Raw genomic sequence first — 21,690 nt, 5'->3', positions numbered from 1 at the left:
AGGTGCCTGTTTAAGCCTGTGTTGTTAATTAGCTGATTCTACCAGACCTGCCACATATGTCCAGGTGCATCATGCAAAGATGTGTATTTCTGGGTTTGCGCCAAAGGACAATTTTGCACTGTGATCAAATTTCAAGAATCCGAGAAAGAAGCCCACATATTTCTTGAAGATTATTCTGACTTATCAAAGAAATAAGAAGATCAACAAGCTACAATCCATTTTTGTTGAGTCTCTTAAGTAATTAGGCACGGTCCTCTCATGTTTCTCAGTTTAATACAAACACAGCTTTTGATTCAAATGTGGCCTCTAACCAGTTCTACCTAGTCTTAACTTGCTGAAATGCCTTGGCATATAACCTAGATCAAAAAGTAGACATTTTGTCAAATCACACACTTGCAAATAATTATGTAACAATATAAGGTAAAATTACTTATTAAAATTAATGTGACAGGAACCAATGTGAGAATGGGAAAAATCACAACTGAAGTTTTTCTAATAAAACATTGTTGAGTACTGAATACTGCAGTAATGTTGGTTTTGAGGTAGACCTGAGCAGCACAAAGAGTTGATACTATGGAAAGCTCACATGTAAAATACACATTCCTCTTAGCTGTGCAACACCAGCCTAAGATTAACTCACTTGCCAGGGAGAAGCATTTGCACATTTTTAACGTTTTTTTTTTTTCTAAAATGTCAGAAAAATGAAATAAATGATGCAATTGAATGCAGCATTTGCTAAAAATGTACTAGCAGATATTATGGCAAAGAGAAATGAATCTGTGCCTGGCAAGATCACGGAGCAGATCCTCCTGGAAACTATGTTAAGGCACACCTAAACAGAGAGATGGCTGGTGACAGCCAACATGGCTTTACTAAGGGCAAATCATACCTGACATATCTGGTGGCCTTTTACAACGGGGTACAGCACTGGTGGATAGGGGAAGAGCAACTGACATCATCTACCTGGACTTGTGCAGAGCACTTGACACTGTCCCACATGACATTCTTGTCTCCAAATTGGAGAGGCATGGATTTGATGGATGGATCACTTGGTGCACAAGGAATTGGCTGCGTGGTGGCACTCAAAGAGCTCAATGTCCAGGTGAAGGCCAGTGACAAGTGGTGTTCCTCAGGGTCAGTACTGGGACCGGCGCTGTTTAACACCTTTGTCGGTGACATGGACAGTGGGATTGAGTGCACCCTCAGCAAGTTTGCCAATGGCACTAAGCTGTGTAGTGTGGTCAACACACTAGAGGGAAGGGCTGCCATCCAGAGGGACCTGGACAGGCTTGAGAGGTGGGCCCATGCGAACCTCATGGAATTATACAAGGTCAAGTGCAAGGTCCTGCATCTGGTCCAGGGCAATCCCAAGTACAAATAGAGGCTGGGTGGAGAATGGATTGAGGGCAGCTCAGAGGATAAGAACCTGGGGGTGTTGGTTGATGAGCCGGCAATGTGTGCTTGCAGCCCAGAAAGCCAACCGTATCCTGGGCTGCACCAAAAGAAGCGTGGCCAGCAGGTTGAGGGAGGTGATTCTCCCTCTCTGCTCTGCTTTTGGGAGACACCACCTGGAGAACTGCATTCAGCTTTGGGGCCCCCAGTATAAGAAATATGTGGACCTATTTGAGCGAGTCCAGAGGAGGGCCTTGAGGATGATCAAAGGGCTGGAGCACCTCTCCTATGAAGACGGGCTGAGGGAGTTGGGGTTGTTCACCCTGGAGAAGAGAAGGCTCAGGTGAGACCTTCCAGTACCTTAAGAGGGCCTATAGAAAAGCTGGAGAAGGACTCTTAATTAGGGAGTACAGTGATAGAACAAGGGGGAATGGTTTTAAACTAAAGGAGGGTAGATTTAGGCTAGATATAAAGAAGAAATTTTTAACTCAGAGGGTGGTGAGGCACTGGCACAGGTTGCCCAGAGAAGCTGTGGATACTCCATCCCTGGAGGTGTTCAAGGCCAGGTTGGATGGGGCTTTGAGAAACCTGGTCAATTGGGAGGTGTGCCCATGGCAGGGAGGTTGGGTTTAGATGATCTTTAAGGTCCCTTGCAACATAAACCATTCTATGATTCTGTGATAAGCACTTCATATCTCCATTTAGGCACAGAATGAAGCACATGACATAGTAATCTTTGGAGAATAATTACTACCTCAAATAACCTCAAGTACATCGTTGAATTTAAATCATCCATCCATTTCTACTCCTGGAAAAGGAAAATAATGGTTGTGACACAGAAACAATACTAGCATCTGAATCACATTCCTGACAAAATACAAGTTTTTTTTGTTTGTTTTTGACAGAAAGAAAATATCACATCACATCTGGACTTTTGAAATACAAAAGCCAAAAGCAGCTATGGAAACCTGAAGTGCTTCAGCATTTATACTATTCATAAAGATGTCACAGCCCACGAGGACAGTGACATACACCAGCAGTCCCTGTGAGGCCAACAGGACTGGTCAGTCACACCACACCAGTTTAACATCTGTAAGAGACGAGGCAGGAGGGACGAAGTCAACATCTGCTAACAGGTGCCATCATTTGCAAGCTAACTAGGTGACCTGCTTGCCAATGCCAACCTTTTCAGGGTGAGTGCTCTGACTACTTCATGTGTTTATGTTAGGCTTGTGCAGAGTTTTCCCAGAAATTAAAGCCTAAAAAAAGTGGAAAATTCTTAAGCTTTATCAGTGATTAAACACTGATGGGTTAAAATGGTTCCCTTAAATCATTCTTTGTTTCTTAATGTAGCAAGCAACTATTGCATAAAAGTTCATTACATACATAGTCTTAAAATTAGAATTGTACATATGTTTACACAGTAAATTTTTCATGACGGACCCAACACAAACATAACCTATAAGATAATGTTCTTAATGGCAAATAAACCAAGACTATTTTAAAGGGAAAATGTTTGAAAATTCAATAATATCCATTCTTCAGGTGCAATTAACAAGTACAAGAAATTGAGAATCTACCCAAGTGGCACTTAGGAAGTTTACATTACTACAGGAAGTACTACATCAATGATTTATACAGTGTTTTATGCAAAATTACTTTTTTTTTTTTTTTAAGTGAGGCTTGTTAGACAAATCCAATTTTATTCTAAAGAAAACAATTTTTAATTTGTAAGTCTGATGTCACTTAAAATGCTCAGGAATATGGGGACTTATTAGTCTCATTTTAAAAATTCAGGTAGCAACATGAATCTAAGTCTAGGCAGTGATGATAACCTGACATGTTTATGGACATAGTGCTGCTTTTATTGCAGTTACCAGTAAAACTCCATGGATTTAGATAGTGTTGAACCAGGCTCCATGGGAAATTTAATGCTGGATATTTTTTACATCTGAAAATTTTGTGACCAGATACACAGCACAAATGTTCTTACATCATCCATCAGGCAGATTATCTTTATAAATAAGAGGGGGCTTCTTCAAATTAGTAGTATTTTAGATTTATCCTAGGTTTCTCATTTTCCCATTCTCCAAATACTACTAATACAGTCTTTTCTGAAAAGATTTTTAAACTAGTGTTTGAAAAGTCTAACTTTGTTTCTAAAACATTTTATTAAATGTTATTTTAAAAAATTGCTTCTTGGTTTAAATTATTAGACTTTAAAAGAAAAATATATCACCTATAATAGGTGATGCTTTGAACCATAATTACAAATCTAAATCATTAAACAAACACAGAGTGCCTGTCTTTATGGTTTGGTTGCTGTACACTGAATCTGTCTGAGTCACTGCAGCATTAATGGTAGAAAATATTTGCTTTACTTGAGTTTATTAGAGATATAAACTTGTCTCACTGTAACTTCATTGTTTTAGATTGCTCCAGTGGCATATAGGATTGGAAGGAATCATATGGATCACTGAATCAACCCTTCAGGAATCACAAACAGGGAGCAGACATTTAAGCCAGAGGTGCTGCAGATCTTCCATGTGTACAACACATTACAAAACCTTGCTAGTGCTTTTTAAAATCCTCAGCATTAAAAACAATCAACAACTCCCTTCTCCCTTCCCCCCCCGCCCCTCCCCCCACCTATAAACTGCTACATATGAGAGGAGAGCATAATTTCCTTCCCATCACGGGAATTTGGTAGGTAAAATTCCCAGCTGATCCTAGGAAGAGGACCATGTCTCACAACAGGAAAACAAAAAGCCCTCACAGCCTTTGACAAGTTGACCAAGCAAGAAAGTCTTTGTGACTACAAAGCTGTTGATGAAGTTGGAGAACAAGAGGATGGCACACTGACCTCTGGTGCACCAGCAGCACCAATCCACATAGTTCTGAATGCTGTCTACACCCATTCCTGAGGAGGTGAAGAATGAAATGCACCCAGAATCAAGTAATTCAGATGAAAGAAAAGAAAAAAGTAACCACCTGGGTTCTGCAGCATGATCAACAAAGTCACTGAAGAATAGGATTTGAATGGTTGAAAATGGTGCAGAGAAAAATTGATGCCTAGTCTTTCAAAGTTCCCTGGAGATTTGAGCATCTCTCTCATATGTAAAGACTTATATCACAAGTTTAATTTCTACTCTGAATTTTCATATTTTGTATAGCATAGCAATGCTTTCCCAGGCTTCTCAAGCACCACCGCAAAACAGTGCCTATTTTTTGCTTTCTTCCTAGTTTGAGACTTCTCAGATGGCTAGAAAATTCTCCAACTTCTAGCCTTAACATACTTGTGACCCATTTGCAGACATTTTCATTTACATCAATACTATTCTTAAATTTACATGATCTTTGATACATACATTTCTTCACATGGTAGACATCCCATGTTCTTGGTCAGTTTAATAGCTGTTATCACATAGCAGCCCTAAATCAAGTCAATGAAATCCATGAATGAGTAATTTGTAAGCATACAATTTTGGATTAAAATTGCATCCAAGGCCTGATCTCATATATATCAATAGCTATCACTTCTAGTATACAGAACAGTCTGTTGTGTTTTTTTTTTGTTGTTGTTGTTTTTTGTTTCTTTTTTTTTTCTTTGTTTTGTTGGATATTCTGGAAAACCAAAGTTTTTTTTTAAATTTTTTTCAGTGGTTTTCATAGACATGCATTTTTCCTGTTTTGCTTGGCTGATGATTTCTTACCTGGTAGAGATAGTGTGTATTTTAAGGGGAAATCAATAATGACGTACAACTGCAGCCAGTCAAATGGCTTGAAGTATATTTACACAGAAACTTCAATATATTTTATGATTTTTATTGAAATTTAATTTGATAGAAATGAATTTATAAACAGTATCTAGGTTTTGTTATATCACTAATTAAGGAGAAAAAAAACCCCAAACCTTCCAATATCATGTGCAAATTCTTGCTCAGTTACATTATTATAAATCTGAATTAATTTTGGGAAAGGTGAGTTTACACAGTGAGATGTCTTTGTTTTAAATTTTCATATGCTATGAACTTGCATATTTATTAGTACATTTGTCTGATTCTGTCCCATTGATTATGTCCTAGTGTGATCTTATGTAGAAATGTGATACTACCATATCTGAAGAAAACTAAAGGTACAGATAAATATTTGATACACATAATACTCATTATGCTTCAAGAACCATGTACATCTTTTTTCCCTCCTTGCAGCAATAACCACTGGCCATGTCAGCATATGATGCATACGGCTGAATAGAAGAGGACAAGAATGGCTTTGTGTCTCTAAGGCAAGTGGTATGTCATGGCTTGCAACTGATACAGAAATGTTTCCTTGTGTTGAAAAGCTTCTTTGCTGCAGTAAAACTTGGGAGAAGTCCTCAGCCCATGTTAACCCCAATAGTACTGGTTAGCCTAACCCAAAATCATGTCACGATTTGATAGATAGAAACTATACGGATGACTTAATGGTATAGATGATCACTTGCTAGTTCTCAAGCCTCTGCCCTGGCCCTGTTTGGTTTACTACTGTGGACGTAGCCTAAGGCTTGGTCCAATTCCATTACATCAGCAAAGTCAATGTGGTCTCTCCAGTGAGAGTTAGACTTGGCCTTAGGCACATAATTTTATTAACATTCAGAAAATTACAACATAAGCAAAAATAACCCCAAAGAAAAACAAAAAATAGAAACTTGAAAATGAAACATATGCTTGCAGATTCAGTGCAAAAGCAAACTGAAGCAGAAGTTGCTAATATGGTTTTAGTACTTTGTGAAGGTGCCAGCTGGATGGATGATAATTTTTCTACCCCTGCAGGGCATCAAAGCTTTTATAAAATCATTCTTTTCACACATATTAGCACTTAGCTTATTAAAACAGATGATACTTTTTTTTTTTTTTTTTTTTTGTAAAGCTGCCTGGGAGTGTCTGGAAATATAAAATCTGAGAGATAAATCTCATTTTGACCACCCAGTCTAACAAACAACAAACACTGACATGACATACCATGGCTGAGAGTCTATGTTATGGGACCTTCTGTGACTGCCACAACTGTAGTGTCACAGTAAAGGCTGTGAATTGCTGTTATGAAAACATTTGCTGTAACTTGCATAATTAAATGAAACTGCCAGCAAAGCTTTCTAAAATACTTAGGAGATGACACACAAATAAATACATTTTGAAGTGTGTATTATATTCCAGAATTTGTTTTGCAATGGATTGCATTGCACAGTGTCAGAGATGACACGTTTCCACGTTTGAATTCCTGCATAATTATAAGTGACTGACATCATTGTCATGTAAATTGATTCAAGTTTATAATAAAATAACTTTTAACTATATTTTACATGTGTAGTGCTTTGAATTTATACAAAAAAATGATACAATTTCACCCAAAGTTTCTGCTTCAGGCAAGTCAGAAAAGGACATACTTCCCGACCACCATAAATTAGTGGTCAGAACTTGATTAAGCAGAAATATGCCCAGGAGTGATGCTAGTGGCCTTATAGGAGAACCTCACAACAGGAAAATTGTGGTAGAGTAAGTAGGTGATTGTTTCTAACAAAAAGAGGGCAAATCAAGGTAGAGAAATGGCTGGAGGGAGGCTGCAGAAGCTAGTATAGAAGCTGAGGAAAATTAGTACAAAGACACAGAGCTGGCTGGCAATGTGTGTGCCTCAAGGATGAGAAAGAGAATTATGAAGAAGCAGGATCAAAATTTTGAATAGGAATTCAACCATTCAATGAATGTTAAACTTTAAGACCTTAATAGTTTCAACTAAAAATACCATAAAGAAAAATTCCAAAAGTCGTTCCATGGTAGTACCAGTCAAACCCATAGATACACCTGGCATAGCTGGTCTCTTTCCATATACAAACAAGCAGAGATAAGCAGAAGTTCCTTACTTAGTGAAATTAACTCTGTAATGGAGTCCAAAAACCACACCAATCCAATTCTCTCCATTAACAAATTCAAAACTGAAAAATAAAATTGGACTACTCACACTGGAAAAAAAATGACTATTTCAAATAACAAACTTGTAACATTTTTATTTATGCCTTCTAGCCCTTAAAATTTCTATGCAGAAAATGAAGAAAGGCCACGCTTGATAGGTGAAGACAATATATAAAATGCAAAAGAAAAAGCAATCAACAAGGAAGAACATCTGAATGGCTTGCTGAATATCATCAAAATGCAGCTTATACACTCTACTGTAGTAGTGATACCAGCAAGTCTTGCAAGGGGAGTTACTTACATCAAATAACTTCTCTATATACATTTCCTCATTGACCTTTTCTCGAAGTATATCCTGGTTTTGTCGAACAAACATAATGTAGGTATCTGCTAGATCCATCCCGGGTTTCTGTGGAGACAAAGCAAGGGCAAAGAGTAGTGAGGAATGGAAACAGAAAGGCCACACAACAACTGAGACCTATAAGAAGTTATACATGGTTGTAATAAAAACTGAGATTATATTACAATGCTTATATTTGTAATAACAGCATTTAGTAAATCTGCTGTAAATTCTGAGTTAATTACCAAGTCCAGGAGGGTTCACTATTAGTAAAGTTCTCAACGTTACAACTTAACGAATGCTTTCAGTCATAAACCTGCTTTGCCATACGTGAATCAAGAAAGAAGTCTTGGTACTTGTCATCAATGGCAAAATTGGACATCTTCCTCTTTGTTCTTGGTGAGGCTGCCATAACCATCCCACTCTCAAGGTCCATTCTGCTATCACATTCAGAAAATGGTTGAAAAACACCACATAGTTCCTCTTGCATTGCCTCAGATTTGTTGCCATCTGGTTTCAATGTACAGCTGAACTTTGTGTCTGAGGTTAGGTTCGACTAATTCCAACACAAAGTTCAAGCGCTTCACTGAAAGCAAATGGGTTACAATGGCACAAAAATGTTGGTATGAGAGCAGCCCTTTATTTCTGAAACTGTTGCGCTAGCACAGTCAGCTCAGAGGATGACTAGGAAAGGAGCAAGGACTGAAATACTTCCCTTCTTGCATTAATCCATGTTCTGCAGGAATAGCAGAGTAGGCATAATTTTCATACACACTCAAACACAGGAGAGTTCAAGAAATGCTGCACCTATGTCAGGCCAGCTAGAATGGTTGCTGCAGCTGCTCTTTCCTGCCTAGTTGGGATTTCTGGAACTCTGTATCCATAAAATGTTTTTTCAAACTAAACCCTTACCCTGATAGCCTGCAAAGTCCCTTTTTTCCTGGTAGCATCTGCAGAGCAGGTCAGGAGTTCACCTTTCTCTAACAGGAATCAAAACTGAGCATGAGCACTTTGGAAAGTCTTCTGTGTCAGGAAGTATCTTTTAAAAGTATCTTTTGCTCCCAATTAACAATTGTTGTTTGTTTGGTTTTTAAGTTCATGGTAGGCAAAAGAAGGCTAAGTTTTATAACTTACTTTACAGTAAGTTTTGGCCCAAAGCTATTTATAAAGGATTCAGATTCAGATTCTATATAGATTATCAAAGAGCTCTAGCGAAGGAGAACAAAGGCATCTGTGTTCAGTCCCTGAATTCCAAGGTATAAGTCATCTCTTTTTTCTCAGAAGCTGTTAGTGTCTCAAAACAGATAGATGCAAAGCTGTAAAAGTAAAATATTCAGCATATTTTAAAGACCTATATGCACAAACTGGCTGATATAGTTAAAATATTTACACATATTTCATAGTGAGGCTTGCCTTTTAGTTTAGAAGTGGACTTTATTTTTCTCATTCTTTATTATCATGTATGCGACATATATAATGTACATAAACAGGTCTGAGCACACAAAGAAGGAAACATGTAACATGCCCAAACTGCTACCTGTCCAAAATCTGCCGCTCAATTAACAGGATGAAAGTGTTCTCCTCTCAAAACTGCAGTGAATGAAACCTCCTGGATCATGAGCTTTGTCTCTTTTCCTTGGATCTACCATGAATATGACCCAAAATAAGCTTTACTTTTCATTTACTAATTTTCATGAATGACAGCTTGATTTCTTAAAAATAATAGTTAAATGTGGAATGATGGCCTGGTTTAATGATCCTAGCATCTCCAAAACTCACACTGAAAAACTTAACATGCTCTGCACATTTACATTAGTCATTCCAGAGGCAATGTAAGTTCATTTAAAAATCTTATCACATACATACAGATGCCAACATGAAACTCTTAAGAGGAAAGCAGTACCATTTATATTTAATCTGAGTTACACACCTTGATCCTAAACACAGAAATAAAAATGTAAAAAAACAACAGATAAAATTGTTCTCTGTTAAAAAAAATGGTTCATGGAAATCACGGAATTCCAATAAAAAATATGCCTTCTTCATTAAAAGTTGACAGAAATATTTTTTACATGAAACTAAATAACAAGTGAAAACAGAAAGCTATGTATATTCCCTCAGTATACCATTTGTGATGGTACAAAAGAATATGACAAGAGCTGAAATCGCATGTACTTTCTAAAACCTCACAGGAAATTTATAGGAATTAGACTAGTTTTAACTTGGAGAGACAATGGGAAAATATTTTGAAATCTCAGAGGGTGGGTGAAAGAGATAATCTAACAAATGAATACCTGTTTATAATTCTTGGAGATACATATTTAAACACAAAAATGAATCTTCCACTGAATGCTAAAACCTACTGGTTCTCCAATTCACACAATTTTTTCATTTACTAAGTTCAATAAAAAAATGTTTGTCTTGCAGACAGCCAAATCTAGAAAAATAACATTTCCCATCAGCATCAACTCTCCCCTTATCTTTGAGATGTTTACCTAGTCTTGAAGCTGTGACATATGGGAATTTCACACCTAGTGAATATATTTTCATGTATCTTGTGGCACAGGAGTGTAATCATTAAAAGAATATACACAAGTAAGAGTAACTGCAACAGCTGGTGACATTTACCAATTAGAATTACAGTTCTTTAAAACACTTCATCCTTCTTTAATGTGTGCAGGATAATTATCTTTGAAATTGCTGTGGAAAAAAATTAATTTTCCTATTAAACAGTGTCTGCCTACAGTAGAAATGTCTGGATGAGGAAGATTACCAATATTCTAACAATATGATTTTCTGTCTTAAAAACTCACTGAGATCAGTACAAGCTAACCATCTTGCTCATGGCAGATGAAACACAATAAACATTGAATGAACCAAGAGTATATCAAATACTTCATTATCTCTCTATACAGGATGAAATGATTTTATTTGTTTTCTCTAAACATGTGAAAGAAGAAAAGAAAGCTATTAGAAGCACCAAAACAGGAATAGTGCTATATAGTTAATGATTTAACTTTTTTTTTTTTTTTCCCATAGGGATTATATATTAGAAGTGAACCTCTGATTACATGACCCTATCATTGTTCTACTATTTTGGTTTATTAAGTCTCAGAAAAAAAGAAACAGGCTAACATAAAATAATAATAATAAAGCAATTGGGTGTACCTTAAAATGCAAACTGAGATATACTTTAAGTAGCTGTCACAGTGGACTCTTCATTACTAATAACAGACAGATCTTAAGCAACCCAGTCTCCACTTCTATACTCAAAAAATAAAATTTTGCTCCTGTGAATCTCTGGCAGAACATTTGCAACAGTTAATGGGAGAGAGTTATTTACACATCTTTGGGAGAAATATTTATCCTGGTATGTTTATCTGGATAAGTGTTTTGAAATGCATTTTGTCTGAAAACTTCCCCATAAAAAAAAAAAAAGTTTTTTTTTTTTTTTAATGATAGATAAAAAGTTATTGTAGGTTTGTTTTATTCAGAACCACAGACAAGATGTTTTGCCTATCTGAAAATGAAAGAGAACCAAACAAAGAGATGAATGGAGAAACTGGAAACACAAAGACATCAAACAAAATACCAGGAAATGAAGAGTTGTAAATAGGGTTACTTTGTCGCTGGTTACACAAGTAACTGAATACACTGGCAAGTGAATGAGTTTAAACAAGGGTGTAGGCTTCAGCACATTCTTTTTTAGGGTTAATCACTAGTTAACCTGGCAAGATGAACATGCTGTTTGGAAAAAAAAAAAAAATCCTTCTTAATTATATACTGCAAGTGCTCTTACTTCCTGCTGCTGCACCTAATCCCACAGGTGCAGGTTGTCTCTTTTACTATTCACTGGTAGGTGGGTCCAGATCGACAGTCAATTTTTCATAGTGACAAATTCAGATAAAGAAGAAACAGCTTAATCTTTCACCATTAAACAAGGAAACACTATCATAGTGTCTATTTAACAGGGAGGCAAATTTAAAAAAAAAAATCTGTATTCCATTTTCAAACGTGATGTAGAAACTCTATTTATTATGAATGACACACATGCTCCCACTGGTGATGGGGCATCTGGTCAAAAGTAATGCTGCTTTGCCTTGAGTTCTGGACACTCAAATATTTTGCTGCTGAAAGGTCTGCAACAAGTTTAATACTGCGACTAATAGTAGCTTTTCCCTATAGGAGAGAGACAGTTAAATTTCAGCTTTTTATAATGCAAGTTTGTCATGAATGTCAATAAAAACCATGTACATTTCTAAATACTTGTATGATGTTTACTCTCTGGCATTTGCCACAGCACATTTCTTAGTATCAGAAAATATTAAGCATACTCGTACTCTTGATGTTACCAGGACAGAAATGTAGTCTTCGAGTTGCTACCCTGTCAAAGCATTCATTTTTCAAAGATGAGAACAGATGTTACAGTCCAACTATATAATAACTAACTTCTTCCTATTTTGTTTTTGCTCTCCTCTCTGCCCCTTTCCCCTCCCCTGCATGCTGGAGGGAGGCGTTTTAACCACAGCATGGACGTAACAATGAAATGAAAAGGAGTGATGAGCTGGAGGGGACTATTGTGAGAAACACAGGAGATCCTTATTAAGTGTCCACCACCTAATGAAAGAGCACACTGGAAAATTTCACTGCCTGAAATTTCTCATCTAAATACTCAAGGCTCATCACTTGTGCTTTTGAATGACAGAATTAACATATTTTTGGAATAGAAACTACTTGTACTCGTGATAAGATCCCCATTTCCTTCATTTCTTACACATCAAAATGCCTGAGCCAGGCAGGAAGATTCGTATAATTGGTTCATTATAACGGTAGCATTTTATTCTTACATGGTTATGAAAAATACTATTGTGCTTAAATGTAAAAAATGTGATGCATTTTCCATGCCTGTCATGTATCTTCTTGTAGATTAAAAAGCAACCTTGGCAAGGGCTACGGTGTGTATTTTAAGAGACAACTGCCCTGCAGAACTTAAGCCGTGATTCTTCAGGTGTTTATGCAAACACTTTTTCATCTATGCATAGTTTCATTGAAACCACAGGGCAACAGAGGAGTGAAAGGGTTTGCGCCAGGATCTGAATTCTGTGCTACAAAGGATCTTCAATATTCTATAGTTACTACAACAAAATCTGATATTAAACTCTGCTTTTTTTTTTTTCCCCCAATAATGATGTTCTGCTATGTTATTTTAACTTTCTGATGCATTAGCTGCTGTCTTTCTGATCTCCATTTAAGAGGTATCTTAGAAACACTGCTGACTTAAAAGAGATGATGCAGAGCATTCTGCAATAGCTTGTTTTTATGGATTTAAAAGCAGAGGGGATGGTTCCCAGGTTTGGGTATACAGAGGAGGAAGATGGTAGGAAAAGCAGTGAGCATGAGAAGATGTCTATTCTGTGCTCTTTATTTTTAAACAGAGGTCTCCAACTAAACCCTGCTTAAAAAATGAATGGCACAGTATGTCCACACCTTAGTAAACACCCATGTCACACAAAAGTTGCTTGCTTATTAAAACCAGTTAAATAGGCAGTGCAGCGCAAGTGTGATATTTGGAAATGGAGGTGTCTGGAAGGTCCTGATGTGTATCTGCCTGGTAGGAGGCAGAGTTCCTACTTTGGCCTCTACGGGACCCCATAAGTCAAATGCTGGCACATGTGTGAGGCCCCTTTTCATACCTTTGATCCCTGCATAAAGGCAACAGCAGAGTAAGAGGCCTGGCATTGTGTGAGTTGTGCACTGCTGTCAGCCCTGGGTCCTTCAAATGGCCTCTGTGCACTTGGTATGACAGGTGGCCTACATGGAGTGTGGGAGGATTAGGTTCCTTCTGTGCCCTCTAAATGACTGGCATAGATTACTTGCTCCTACAAAGGGATTTAAACATACCTTTCTGAACAAAAAGAAGTATATAAATATGCATGTAACTGGATGCTCAATTTGTATAAGTAATTGCTCTGGTTATATTTGTAAATGAGGCAAATGTGTATAGAAATGACGAGCTAGATACACAATTATTTGTGTGCAAAACTGACATGATGAGAAACTGAACACAATGAAATTATCCAAATGATTTAGGAATAGCAATCATTTGAGATTAATACATATTTTTGCCCTCAATTGTACTGCATTCTTTCCCTATTCTCATTAATTAACTGGCTATGTGAACAGAACGTTAAAGAAAGAAAAAAAATAGGTTTTACTTCTGCATCTCCTAATGACTGCTTGGGCTTTAAGAGAAACTAACAGTTATATCAGATTTGTGTGAGTTTTTTTATTTTTTATTTTTTTGTAATCTAAATCAGCTCCTGTATTCCCAAACAACAAAGCAGAACATGAACAAGAGAACAAATTGTATCCTTGATGTAATGCTAATATTTGTAATGTTTGTGCCATTTTTCTCCAAATGTTTGGTTTGTTTTACATGCGCAGCAGCTACCATTTCTTTCACTTCAGAGCATAACATACTGTGACAATTACCAACAAAAACAGCATAATAGCAACTAGATCTTTCCATTATTGTTTTTAGGAAATCATAAACTATCATTGTCACTACTTTTCTTAGTCTGGGTTGTTTTGCACTGTTCCTAATATTTCTGTTGGTATTTCAGTTACTAAACCAGATATAGTGTTCATATATCCCGGTACACTGTGGTTGGGGAAAACAATGAGAGTTCCTTGTGACTGTCCACATACCACTTCCTAAAAGAGCATTCTGAAAAATGGAGACTTATGTTGAACGTTTTCTTAAACAGGTTAAAACCAAAAGATATATATATATATATTAATGGATTTATTCACAATTTTCTGGAAAGATTAATGAACAGAAGGGCGGATAGCAACACTGAACATTTTTGCAAAATTATCTGCCAAACAAACTGCAAGTCTGAGTCCACATTTCCCATCCTGGCCCTGAGAAGCTGAAGAATGCCATCCTTGTGTCACAAAACTTAATGTCTAAGTTGCCTGTATTAATAGAATTAACCTTCTCCTTGAAATGACCAAGAACAATCCAAGAATGTCCTTCTTCTTTCTTAATCCTTTACTTCTATTTTGATTTACCTTTCACTTTTTGTATCCCCTTTCCCTCTCATCCTTATCTCTAAAACATTCTGCTCAGTACTACTTTCATTTTCTCCTAACAGCTCTTGTCTATTTTAAAAGTTAACACCTTCTCATTAAACTACAAAACAGCACATTTTTCCCTCTTTGACAAATATTCAGCCTGAAATCAAAGATAAAAAATTCTGTTGAATTCACACACTTAAACAAACAAACAAACAAACAAAAACCCTCAACATCCCTTTGGCCCCCAACCCATTCTTCCCTAGATCCACCAGTTTTCAAGACCCCAAGGACAACTCTAAGGTGAACCAGTGAGATCTTTGAATTGAGATGGGGTATGGGGGCAGAACACAGTCATTTAAGAAAGTGCAATCTTGCACATATTTGAAACTATACCAAATGAGAGGGCTGCACTTTGTGGTACCTATAACCCTTCTATCACTACAAGGAATTGAATTCCAAGCAAAGAATAGCATTTTTAGAAGTATTCAACCCCGGACCTACTGTGATCGCATTTAAGCCACTTCCATACGTGCAGCTATATGATAAGGAGGGAGAGGAAGAGAGAGTATAGAATTGTTGAAAGAATTTCTAGCAACCATATAGTGTAGTGTGTATGGGGTTCTATGTTTGTAACTGTATTTATGTAACCTCATGAACATAATTTTAACCATTTTTTCCTATGCTTGGCAAATATGATTGTCTTAGAATCACATTAAAATCAGTGAGAACACAGATTTGTGAGAGAAAAAAGAATATTTCTGAAAGTGATATTGACAATATTTGTCTGATAACTTCCGTGCTTTATTGTAGAAAAACAATTTATTATTTATTATAATACTCTAATGAAAATATTCTAATAGCTGAATTTTGTTTTTATGTGTAAAATAGCTCCAACAGCAACCCTTTTTAGTTTTTATTCATACCACAGAAACATTGCATAAACAACGGTAAAACAAAAAGAGATTTAGCAAGCAAGGGATTAAATAAACCAGATTGGGTCCTAACGTAAGAAATTAATGAATAATAGATATGCAAGGATGATGCTTTTACTTGTTGCTTATCCTCCACAATTGAAAAATATATCCAAATGATGGAAAGACCCCCACAAAAGAGTATCTAGGTTACAATCCTCACTCTTCCACAACTGAAAAAGTGCATTGAGAATAACCTTTCTAAGCTTTGCTTTGAGAGTTACTCATTGCTTAAGGGAAATGAAATGCCCTCTGAGTGTTGTAGTGGTTGTTTAAATACTCTGTGTAAAGCTATAATGAATCTCTGTAGGAAAGCAAAATGTCAACAATAAAAAATGTGGGCTAACAAAACCCCTATTTTTTGAATTATTATTAACACTGGGGAAAAAAAAGGTTGTACTTACGGGAACGTCAACGTATTTTGCAGCTGCTTTCACCTTTAGAAAATTAAAAATAAAACAACACACAGTAAGTGCTTACTACTACAGATTGTGTGTGATTTTAGAATCATGCACAGAAAGAAGAACAGAAACACTGTGAATTCAAACACTTACTGTGAATGAAACTAACGATGAGAAGAAAGTGCCTTCATCATATCTTGACAATTTAGACAGCACACCTTCTAACACTGAAACAACCTGGCGGAAAAGCACAGAGCAAAACCCAAATGCACAACATGAGAAGTAAATATTTTGAATGAGAATGTGAATTTTTCTTCCTCAGACTTCTATTGTTCAATAAGGCAAACTGATTTGATCAACAATTTGATCACTTGCTCTCACACAAAGTGCTGAAATCATGGAGAACATTCTTTTTTCAGCTCCCCTGATGATCCAGCTGATAGAAATGACTTTAACTACTGCAGAAATAGAAACCAAACCCCACTTTTTCTTAAAAACCCATACTGCTTTGCTGTCTCTAGACTGCATGGTTAAATACAGGAGTGTGTGTACCCAGTATGTATTCTGGGTAGAAAACACACGTTATTTTCTAGGACCACAGTTTCTATGATCACAGTTTCAAAGATGATGGAACACAATTGTTAAAGCTGATTATCTCAGTATCAAGTTCCTCTTATCTTTGTTATTGGAAAGAAACCCAGCGCTGATTTCATCCAGAAGTGCAATTGCACTAGTGATTTCTGTCAACTCGTCTTCAGCAACAGCAACAACTGCTGCATGGTCAACAAGGGGCAAGAAAATGTAGGCCCCACATCTCTGATATGGCAGGATTCCTTTCCCCAGTGCTTCCACCTATGACTCTCTGAGGAGCAGACCTCCCCAGCAAGAGGCATCTAAAGACCTTTTCGCCAAAATTTGTTTCTGACAAAAAAAAACTCTTATTAATTGTATTAATTGCATTAATTACAGCCTAAATGTTAAAACTTTCCAAAATAGCCTTAATACAAATAAATCCCTTTCTCATGTTCCTGTGAAGCTATGTTGCTTCAGTCATTCGTGGTGTATGACATAAAGTATGTCAGCCACTGTATGCGTGCACATTTATTTTACACATATGAATTGCCTTCCAGTTTATATAAAGATCGTTTTAAAAGTCATCCCTTGCTCCAACACAGTCATTCCCACAACCACGAGTATCATTTTATGAGTGTGAGGACAGAACAAAATTCCATCTGGCATGCTGTTAATGGGCACTGTAACAGTGTCACAACAGTGTCACCTCCAGAGGAACTGAGATCATCACTTTACAATAAGCCCTGCTCTTAACAGTTCAAGGAGCAGGAGCAAGTGCAAGCCTACATTTGTCATTTATCAATCTAACCTGTCATATTTACAGTGATTAATTAAGACACTAGTATGCAGGCGCCGATCAAGGAACTAAACCACATCACAAGCTACCAGAGAGAATGGTGGTTGCTTCCGCACCCCATGCACAGTTTAATTACAGTTCCTTTATTAGACCAAATACCATCTCTCTGTCTTGCTGTTGCATGTCTGTGAGAAGCCACTGCTCATGTGCTGCAGACTCCCATACTTGTTTTATCTGACTGGCAAGGATGCTTTTGCAAAAGGGTGTGAAATCTTATTGTGCAAATATCCACTATGGAAGGGGCTAATATTACAAACAACATGGTGTCCACATTGCCAACAAATGGTTCCAATACAAGTGGGACACAAAGGATCAGAAAGCAAAACACTGCAGTGTCAAGGATGTCCATTTAAATGAAAGTGGTAGTTATGAAGCTGGAAACTTGTTTTCTGAAATCTCACTGTACAGACTTGTGAAGCTCTCAGAACATTTCTGCCTATACCTCTGATTCTCTGAACGGGTTACCTTGAGACATGCCGTGCTTTTTGTGCTATTCCTGTCATTTGTTAAATGCTTTAGCTTGGAAGTCCTGCATATAAAATTCACAGTCGAATCTTTACTAACTAGAGTCTCACTGGAGTGGAAGTACTCTTCTCATTTCCATAGATGGCTTGCAGCTAAATACAAATATTGAAACACTTATTCCACTGGAATACAAAGGAAATAATACAGAAGCAAAAACTAAAGAGTAATGAAAATATATGATGAAAAAAATGAACTTGCAGGGATATTATGCATGTTGATGTGCTTTTTTCCTGGCCAAAACCAAGAGTGAAACATCAGCCTTCCTCAGAGGCTTTCCACTTTGAAACAGAAGCAATCAGGATGTCTCTGGCATTTCATATCTCAAGTGAGGAGAGATTGGTTAAGCTCCTAATGATCAGTCAATGACACAAAATATTTGCTTTCTGTTCTGAGATTTCAACCTCTTGTAATAGTCCATGTGATAACTAATAATGCAAATCCCTCTTTACCGATGTCAATCATCTCTAGAATTCGTATATATATCCAGAAGAAATATGATTATTTTCCTCCTTGTTCTGTAATTCCAGATATATTAAAAATATATTAAAAGGATTAACTTCTAATAGCATAATTTGCTCTGATTAAATGCCCCCCCCCTTCAATAATTCTAAAAAAGCCTGACAGGTTTGTTCAGAATGATGACAAACTATAAATCTCAACACTGCCAAGTCGAACCATTGTAGTTATTTTTACATTAATACACCATGTTAGAGAAGAAAATGTATATTTTCTTTACACATTTATCCACAAGTGGACACATTTTGCTTAAACTTCTATAAGAATTCTACAAAACCTTCCTCTTCAACTCATGTGCAAGCGTGGTGGAGGTCAATCTGAAAGGAGATTCTTCCTCCCCCTCAGCCCCTGCCTGCAAGCTCTAACAAATGAAAACAAAAGCATAATGAAAATATGACCACCGTCTTAGTTTTTCTCACTAACTCACAATTGGTGCATGGCTAATTTCTCCTACTCTGAAAATCAGGTATTTCTGGGTAATTTGTAATTCACAGATTGCAAAACATCTTGTAAATTGTTTCTGTTCTGTCATTATTTGCCATGTCCTTCAAACAATTAGTGACTAAAAGCTTTTTCTTTTATATTAAGCACTTAAGACTTTTACTGGAGTCCTACAGTAACACAAGACATTATTTAGGTTTTCTTTGTGTATTCTCCAAACATATTTTCATATAAAACATATATTAATATATATTATTTTTAAATTAAATGGTTTGTGAAGTAAAATCTCATTAAAAAGTTATACCAACACTCTAGATGTCGTTCATCTCTCTATAAAAGTAATTTAAATACTACTTGCTGATGGACAGAAAGTTTTCATGTGAACAAATAAACAAAAAGTAGAACATGCTATTACCTAAGATAATATTGACATAATCACGTCTTACCAGTTCTATCTGATTAGGAAGTTGCATAGAAATTTTTTACCTAATGGGTTATAAAATTTAATTTTGTAAATTCAATATTATTTGGATGACTCTGCTTTAAAAATCATGTTATTTCCCCCCACCCCCACCCCCACCCCCCGCCAGCTCATTGTGTATAGCAAACCTGTAGAATACATAAAGACATTTTAAAAGTTTGGTAATTAGATAAAGATTTTCTACTTTATTATAAATTAAAATCTAAATTGTTTTACCTTTGAAACAAGAAGTGAAATAATTTCTTTAACAGTTTCTTCAACCAAGTCATCTATTTTTGAATGGTACTGTTGCTGTTTTTCAAAAGATAAAGAAGCATTAGTATGTATATGAACACACACTTTTGTCATAAGTCATAAACGGTACAAAGCTGATAACCCTGCCAGATCAGATTTACTTAAAATTATCATTTTGAACATCAGAAGAACAAACCCTTGAAAACGATCCACCCAATCAACACTTTCTTACATTCTGTGTTGAAAATTTTCCCATGTACACTGTTGAGTTAAGCAGCTAATGGGGTTATTATTTAGATGAATTGAGTTCTTATTCTTATTCAGGCGAAGGAATGTGAAGGATACTTTTTGTCTTCTCCTATATAATTAAGGTGGCCATGTATTTTTTTCTAAAGGGTTGGTTTAGCTGGAGAAGCAAAAAGACTAGAATAAGATTTAATTAATACAGCATTTCATGTCTGACAACTCTCATTCATAAGTTATTTTAAATGTCCTGTAGGAATAAAACGAGCTTCAATTGTTCACCCTAAAAGAGCCTTTCTGTTAGCACAGTGAGCTGCAGTTTATACAAATCTTACAATATGCTCAAGCAAGGGCAAAATTAAAATTTCATCAACAAAGCAGAATAGATGGTAACAAATTAATAGGCTATAAAAGGCATAATAAAACAGACTTCATTCTCAATAGTCTTTTTCTTTTTCATAAAGAAGGTGCCTTTAAGTAAATGCTTTTAAAATAAATCTGAAAGACTTTTTAGATAATACTACAGAGTTCCCTCCTGAAATTAACAGGAACTAGGGATCCCATTCTGTCAAGGAGGCACATCAATTTAAACAGTAATTCTTCCTTAGAAACATTTATCTGACAGTAAAGATTGCCCCAATAGCCACTTCACAGAAAATGTGACTTGTAAAGACTAACCCTATCTTCATAGTTCAAGGCTACTTGGAACAGCTAACAGCATAATGCTCAGAGTAAAAGTACTGAGGTCAGTACAAACATTAGCCTAACTTAGCAGCTGCCAGCTGAATAGTTTTCAGAGTTTTTAAAGGCTATTTTTCATCTGTCTCAGAGTTGCCACACAAATCAAAACATTAAATCTCATCTGTTTAATATATTTAGGAATGATTTTCTAAACGGTACACCTACTAAACTTGCATTCAAATTAAGAGAAAATAAAACTATGAAATGTGTTTACCCGTGCACGTGTATCTGTTCCACATACTAACTACTGTTCTTAATGTGTGTTAAGTTTTGGTTTTAACTTCTTCGCAAAAGTTTAAGAACACTTGGAAAATATGAATACAGGTGTCAGACAAATATGAGCCAACAATTCGGAAGAGCAAAAGAATGTAATAAATACATTAAAGAACTTTCCATAGTTCCATATATAATTGATTCTAACCATATTAATGCCTTGACCAAGATCTGCTAAAGACATAAATGATCCAAAAACTGTCTGCGACATTGTGGTTTACAGAGTCTTCAGAAGACAATGATTTCTTAGTCTCTAAAAACAACAAATTATTATATTACCACAGATGTATGTCAAAACCACACATATTCCTATAATCTGTGAAAAATCACTGTGGTCCCTCCCATAAAACATTTGCAAATTTACCCCAACCACACATTAAATTCGTGGATCTATGTATATTCTAAAATCAGTTCCTACATTTTTGCTTTTTTATTATTATTTTTTCTACCATCACAGGGAAAATATAATTTTGTGTCAATGGAATATAATCTGTAAGTAACTTCACTATGTGATCAAGGAAAAGCTTCCAAAACTGATTTTTTTTAGAAATAAGATTTGACTTTTTAAACCTGAATTTCATTCATTTTTTTTCCAAGATTTATTTTGCAAACCATGAGATCAGAAATTCTTTTAACCCACTCCTCTCCAGTGCCAACTTCCATCAAAACAGT

The 21,690-nt window shown here is 36.2% G+C and overlaps 1 protein-coding gene across 15 annotated transcripts in view; it reads right to left on the bottom strand.

The window, feature by feature from the left end:
- The window catches only part of CADPS2 (calcium dependent secretion activator 2), a 315,444-nt gene that overhangs the window by 17,439 nt on the left and 276,315 nt on the right, over positions 1-21,690 (bottom strand). For 8 of the 15 annotated variants that reach the window (XM_080575606.1, XM_080575605.1, XM_080575612.1 and 5 more), the window contains 5 exons: positions 19,744-19,818; positions 18,883-18,966; positions 16,289-16,372; positions 16,139-16,171; positions 7,645-7,752 (listed from right to left, as the gene is read on the bottom strand). In XM_080575606.1, coding sequence (XP_080431732.1) covers positions 7,645-7,752; positions 16,139-16,171; positions 16,289-16,372; positions 18,883-18,966; positions 19,744-19,818 — 384 coding nt within the window. The remainder of the gene's footprint in view (positions 1-7,644; positions 7,753-16,138; positions 16,172-16,288; positions 16,373-18,882; positions 18,967-19,743; positions 19,819-21,690) is intronic. The other 7 variants (XM_080575607.1, XM_080575613.1, XM_080575617.1 and 4 more) reach the window with 1 other exon arrangement.

This window comes from Anser brachyrhynchus (assembly GCF_964034855.1).
Source record: "Anser brachyrhynchus genome assembly, chromosome: 1".
Lineage (NCBI taxonomy): Eukaryota > Metazoa > Chordata > Aves > Anseriformes > Anatidae > Anser > Anser brachyrhynchus.
Note: the sequence above shows the minus strand (reverse complement) of the source record. Positions and strands in the feature narration are given on the sequence as shown.